Source organism: Amphiura filiformis, chromosome 1, assembly GCF_039555335.1.
Source record: "Amphiura filiformis chromosome 1, Afil_fr2py, whole genome shotgun sequence".
In the NCBI taxonomy this organism is placed as follows: Eukaryota; Metazoa; Echinodermata; class Ophiuroidea; order Amphilepidida; family Amphiuridae; genus Amphiura; species Amphiura filiformis.
Window position 1 is genome coordinate 40,546,365 of NC_092628.1, and position 5,604 is coordinate 40,551,968.

Below are 5,604 nucleotides of genomic sequence, written 5' to 3' on the forward strand. Positions count from 1 at the left end.
ACAGTAAATATGTCTGCCGATTTCTGAAGAAGGCCAAGTGCCAAATCTGTCGTATATCACTTGAAAAACAAAAAGGACGCACACACAGAGATCCGTTATGGCGAGATTACCGATTAGAAAATTGGTTGTAGTATGTAGAAATGCAGATTTGAAGATGACGAGAATAACAAGAAAGTTGCCTACGAATCCAGCTAGGCTTAAAGGTAAAAGCAGTAAACTTGTCCAGAGCGGTATATCCAGAAACTGGGATCCAGTCAAGTTCTTCTCAAGAAGTTCATTGGTATTGTTCACCAAAATGTACTCCATTTCTGCAACAATAAATGTATCAGTGTTGGGCAGCAGATATACGAGAAATTCTCCAAGCTTTTAAGTGTTGGGCAGCAGATATACGAGAAATTCTCCAAGCTTTTAAGTGTTGGGCAGCAGATATACGAGAAATTCTCCAAGCTTTTAAGTGTTGGACAGCAGATATACGAAAAAATTCTCCAAGCTTCTATGCTTTAAAATAGGAGAGACATACTTTATGGGTATGATTATAGCCATAAATTTTAGAAATGTGGATCTATTTCCAAAATTGATTTACAGCTCAAGCTCTCAAATGTTGGACTTGATTGAACATGGAAATGTTAATAAGTGATGAACATGGCTTCAAAGAGAATGTGACCTTTTGAATTTGGTCTTCTACCATTGCGATAGATTATTTTTTAATTATGACTTTCACTTTCGGTGCCTGAAATATCAAGTGCATTGTCAACATTATTCGTGACTTCTTGTGGGAAAATTAATTAAGATCAGACATTTTCTTAGATTAATCACTATTTTTAATTATATTAGTCATGCTGCATTAATTCAAGGTTGCAACACATTTCTATATATTTGTAACTCCACTTTGAAAATACTTTTTATACTTCTTTTGTACAAAATAATAATTATATAATTAAACTTGTACTTAGGGGCTTGGAAAGCGACGCCTTCGCAGTATTTTTTGTGGGACTGAGAGCACATCAGACACACTAAATTGCATTTTGAATACGAGGAATATCCTGATATCAAATAATTTTGTTTTCTTTTTAATTCGCGTTATTATAAACATTTTATGACAAATTGTCAAAAAAATTATATTTTGATATTTAACAGTTCTCGAAGTAAACTTTGTAAATCTAATGATAAAAACTGTCCATCATATGAAAATGTTGACCTGCAGTTTTGACGATATACATATTTTTCCCCCAAAGACCTAAAAATTTAGGGAAAAATTAATATCTTCCATACGAAACAGGTGGTGGCCGCATTGCATTCTCTAAATTTTCAGCGTCAACCGTGTAATTGAATGGGATTATTTTGAAATTTTAAAACGCTTGAAATATCACAAACAAATAGGCCTATGTTGATAAATAATATAAATACAAGCTAAAACCGTTGGGGTAATGATACCCCATAAAACTAACCGAGTATATTGGAAAATGCCATACGGCCGGGCGGTTTCACAAGTTGCCGGCTCGATCGTGTCATCCGCCGCCTGATACGAAAGGTCAAATGATGGATAAAGACCTGGATCGTAATTCTATAACAATTTCAAATTAATCTGACATCACTCACACCTGTACGATTAGTGTCTTTGAAAAGAGCGGTATTGTATTTAATCTATAATTATGCACATGCACCGTTACATGTACACAGACATGACAGGTGATGAGTGCAGCCTACTTGCAGTGCAGGGCAAAACATTAAAAAATTCTATTCATCAATTGCTAATCCTATTACATCACTACTTCTACGGCGAATAATAAACCTCAACCAAGCTGTTTCCAAACCAGCTACATGGGTACATGCAATGACGCCACCATCCATAGTTTTGCATATTACACTATTGGAAAGTTAACATGAAGAACGCCATCTGGATGAATTACAGGAGTCATCAATTCAAGTGATCACCACATGTATGATGGCGTAGAATATATACATGTATATTGAATATTGAATATTGAATATTGAATGCTCTATTAAAAAATAATAAAGTCAGGCATAGGATCAATTTACCTTGCAATCTGTATTATTCCAAATCTTTCTTTAGTTTTGTTATTAATATCTTGAATTAATCCAGTCGTAATTTCAACTTGCTGCAAAACATTCTAAGATAATTCTAATGACCTTTTGATAGCATTTTTCAAATGTTGTTGTAGTATTTTATCATATAAAACGTGTTTTTTTACCTTTATATAACCGACATTTCAAATTATTGAAACTTTGTGACCGAAAGTCATTTGTTTTAAAGCCTTAATGTACGATTTCCGTCAAACTTTAATTTCGTTTTTCTTTATTCAAAATGTTGAAATAATATTAGTGATAACCCCGGGAATGGTTTCTGACCATTTTAAGCTGAAATAACAAGATAAAGTGAAAAAAACAACTCACTGGTTTGCTTAAAAAGTTACCTTTTTCAGAGTCTTCATTGAGCAGCGACGTAGTTTGCGACACCATCACGGCGTCTTCATTCAGCGTAGTGATGTTTTGTTTACAATCCTCCGGTCACATGACCACCCGATGGGTGGTCAAGTGTCAGCAGATCATTGTAGATGGCGGGCAGGTCGTATCCGGCGTCCCTGTTGAGCGTGGGTCTTTGTGTCTTAATCTCTATGGCTTCCCTGATCTTTCTGTTCCAAAAATGGTCTTCTCTGCCGATGACTTCCACATCTTCAATACTAATATCATGTTTATGATCAGCTTTGTGATCACCGACTGCTGTTCGGGGGGCAGTGGTTCTAGTATGTTCTTTGAAACGGGTGCCGAGAGATCTGCTTGTCTCACCAACATAAGTGTTCTCACAGTCGGGGCAACTGATTTTGTAGATTACACCACATTTGTTGGGTTTTGGGGTTTTGTCCTTCGGATGTACTAGGAAAGATCTGATGGTATTGACCGGTTTGTGGTAAGCGTTGACCCCGTGGTCACGGAAAATATAGGAAAGTTTCTCAGAAAGTCCTTTGATGTATGGCAGCGGGACATTGATGTTTCTCTCATACTGTCCAGTTGTTTCTTTGCGATCTTTCTTTTTCTTTGGTTTGGGGGTTTTAAACATCCAGGACTTATAGCCGTTTGCCTTAAGTGCAGATTTTACATGGCTCGTTTCCTGTTGTTTGTCCTCCTCTGTAGTGACTAATTTGTCCACTCTGTCCATTAGCGTTCTAACCACTGACCTTTTGTGCTCCAGATGGTGGTTCGAGTCAAAATTGAGGTATTGGTCAGTGTGTGTTGGTTTGCGATATATGGTGACCTTGGTGCTACCGTCATCCTCAACATGAATACAAGTGTCCAAGAACGGGAGTTTACCCTCCTGTTCGGGTTCGTTTGTGAACTTAATGTTCTTGTCTAGGCTGTTGATGTGCGATGTAAATCCATCTATGTCATATTCGTGGATGAGGACGAACGTATCGTCGACATAGCGAAACCATTTCGACGGGGGGCGAGGGGCTGTAGCAAGAGCCTTGACCTCGAAACTCTCCATGTATAGGTTGGCCACAATGGGAGAGACGGGGGAACCCATCGCCGCACCATGGGTTTGCTTGTAATATTGTCCTTTGGAAACAAAATAGGTGGTATTGAGACAAAAAGTGAGGAGTTCCAGGATATGGTTAATTTTGAGGGGGGTGCGATCCTTTAGCGTAGCGTCTTTCTCCAATTTGTCCCTGAATCGCGTCTGGTACGGGAATGCTCGTGAAAAGGGCAGAGACATCATATGATATCAACTTCTGCCCTGGAGGTACTTCCAAGTTCTTAACTTTTTCCACGAACTCACCACTGTTGTGGATGTGGTGTTCAGTTTTACCTACTAAGGGACTGAGGATATTGGCAAGTACTTTGGCTGCATTGTAACTCAGACTGCCAATGCTAGACACTATGGGTCGGAGAGGAGCTTCCGGTTTGTGAATTTTGGGAGTGCCATAGACTTTAGGGACTTCCTCAGTTGTGGGGTAGATTTTGTGTTTAATGTCTTGAGGAATGGGATCACTGTGTTGCCATTCGCGTATTATACCAATAAGCTCACGTTTGTATGCTGGCGTGGGGTCTTTGGCTAGCTTTTGGTATGTGGTTTGATCATTGAGCAAAGACTCCATCTTATCTTCATAGTCACTGGTATTAAGGACTACAGTGGCACGACCTTTGTCGGCCGGTAAGATCGTAATATTTTCATCTTTTTGCAAGTCAAACAGAGCTTTCTGCTCACCTTTCTTGATGTTACACGGCGGCACTTTGGATTTGCGAAGACACTTAACAACATCCGCTCGTAAGCTTTGAGCTTTAGCTGGGGCGAGTTGGCGACATGCTACTTCCGTGTTTACAATGTATTCTTTCATCGGAATTTCCCGCGGCGTGACGGCGTAGTTAAGACATCACTACGCTGTAAACAAAATATCACTACGCTGAATGAAGACGCCGTGATGGTGTCGCAAGCTACGTCGCTGCTCAATGAAGACTCTGAAAAAGGTAACTTTTTAAGCAAATGTCAAACATGACAGAGTCCAATATCAGTATACACGCTGCTAACTCACTGGTTGTTTTGGTCATTTAACATGCAGTTCTATGAGGACATAAAGTGTTATTTATTTAAAATTATGACTTAGAACATGTGTAAACATTACAAATATGCCAAAAAAATCAAGTTTAAGTCTACATTTTAGAGTACGCCAAAGTGCACATCTTTCCTAAAAGGTGATTCTGTCTGCGTGCTTAATTCTAGTTTTTGAAACGACATGTCGGTCAATGTCTGTGTAACAGTTCTTGGAATAACTATTTCTGAAGAAAGGGAGAGAAAGGTGAAAGCAGCACTGTTTTGTTTTGGAAATTGTCATCCATGCCAAGATTGTGTTTGCAAAAAATATGCATGTCTACAGTAGTCTTCATGGGACATAAGTGTGGATAATACTGATCAGCAGTAAAGATGGGAAAAATAATGGTTTCAGTAATGTAGCAAACTTACACATCAAATGTTATGTGCCCCTACAATATTCCATAATACATTATTCATTAAAAGTTATGTGTTTTGTCATTAGACATTGACATTCACTTGTTCTGATATCTATCTCTATTTATTTGTACATGGAATATGTTCTAGAATGGTAACAATTATAATATAGAACATGCATAATAAATGAATTGGGCAACAGTGCAGAGTTATAACAAGAAACTCTGTCAAACTTATGTTAACCAGTGGTGGTACGAAAGTTACCATAATTGTGTGAGGTCTTCAAAGGGTTCGCGGTTCTTGTGTGTTGGATAGAATAAAATACGCCAAAGGCGGCAGTAAAAGTAAGCCAATAGTACATGATTGTCTTGTCAACTTAAAGGAGCGACAGACTGAAATATCTCCATCAACGAATAGTGGTATTTAACTGCAGTAACATATTGTGGTATCTGACTGTCAAGTGGAGCAGATAGCTTACTCAAGTGTTCTACGATAGAGGAGCTAACGTTCAACACTAGATGACCATTTGGAAAACACTTATGTTTAGTGAAAAGCTAGGATAGTGCAAACATGGTCTTCAGGACTTAGACTTAGACTGAGACTGTGGTAGATCAGGGGTTTCCCTTGGTTAGACAGGATAT

At 38.5% G+C, this 5,604-nt stretch overlaps 1 protein-coding gene across 1 annotated transcript; it reads right to left on the bottom strand.

The window, feature by feature from the left end:
• Positions 1-3,632: 3,632 nt before the first annotated feature.
• On the bottom strand, positions 3,633-4,355 carry LOC140160031 (uncharacterized). Its single transcript, XM_072183303.1, has one exon. The coding sequence runs from the start codon at positions 4,353-4,355 to the stop codon at positions 3,633-3,635; it is 723 nt and encodes a 240-aa protein (XP_072039404.1).
• Positions 4,356-5,604: the final 1,249 nt, after the last annotated feature.

Coding starts and splice junctions, on each gene's coding strand:
- LOC140160031 (XM_072183303.1), bottom strand. CDS start 4,355: ATGAAAGAATACATTGTAAACACGGAAGTAGCATGTCGCCAACTCGCC.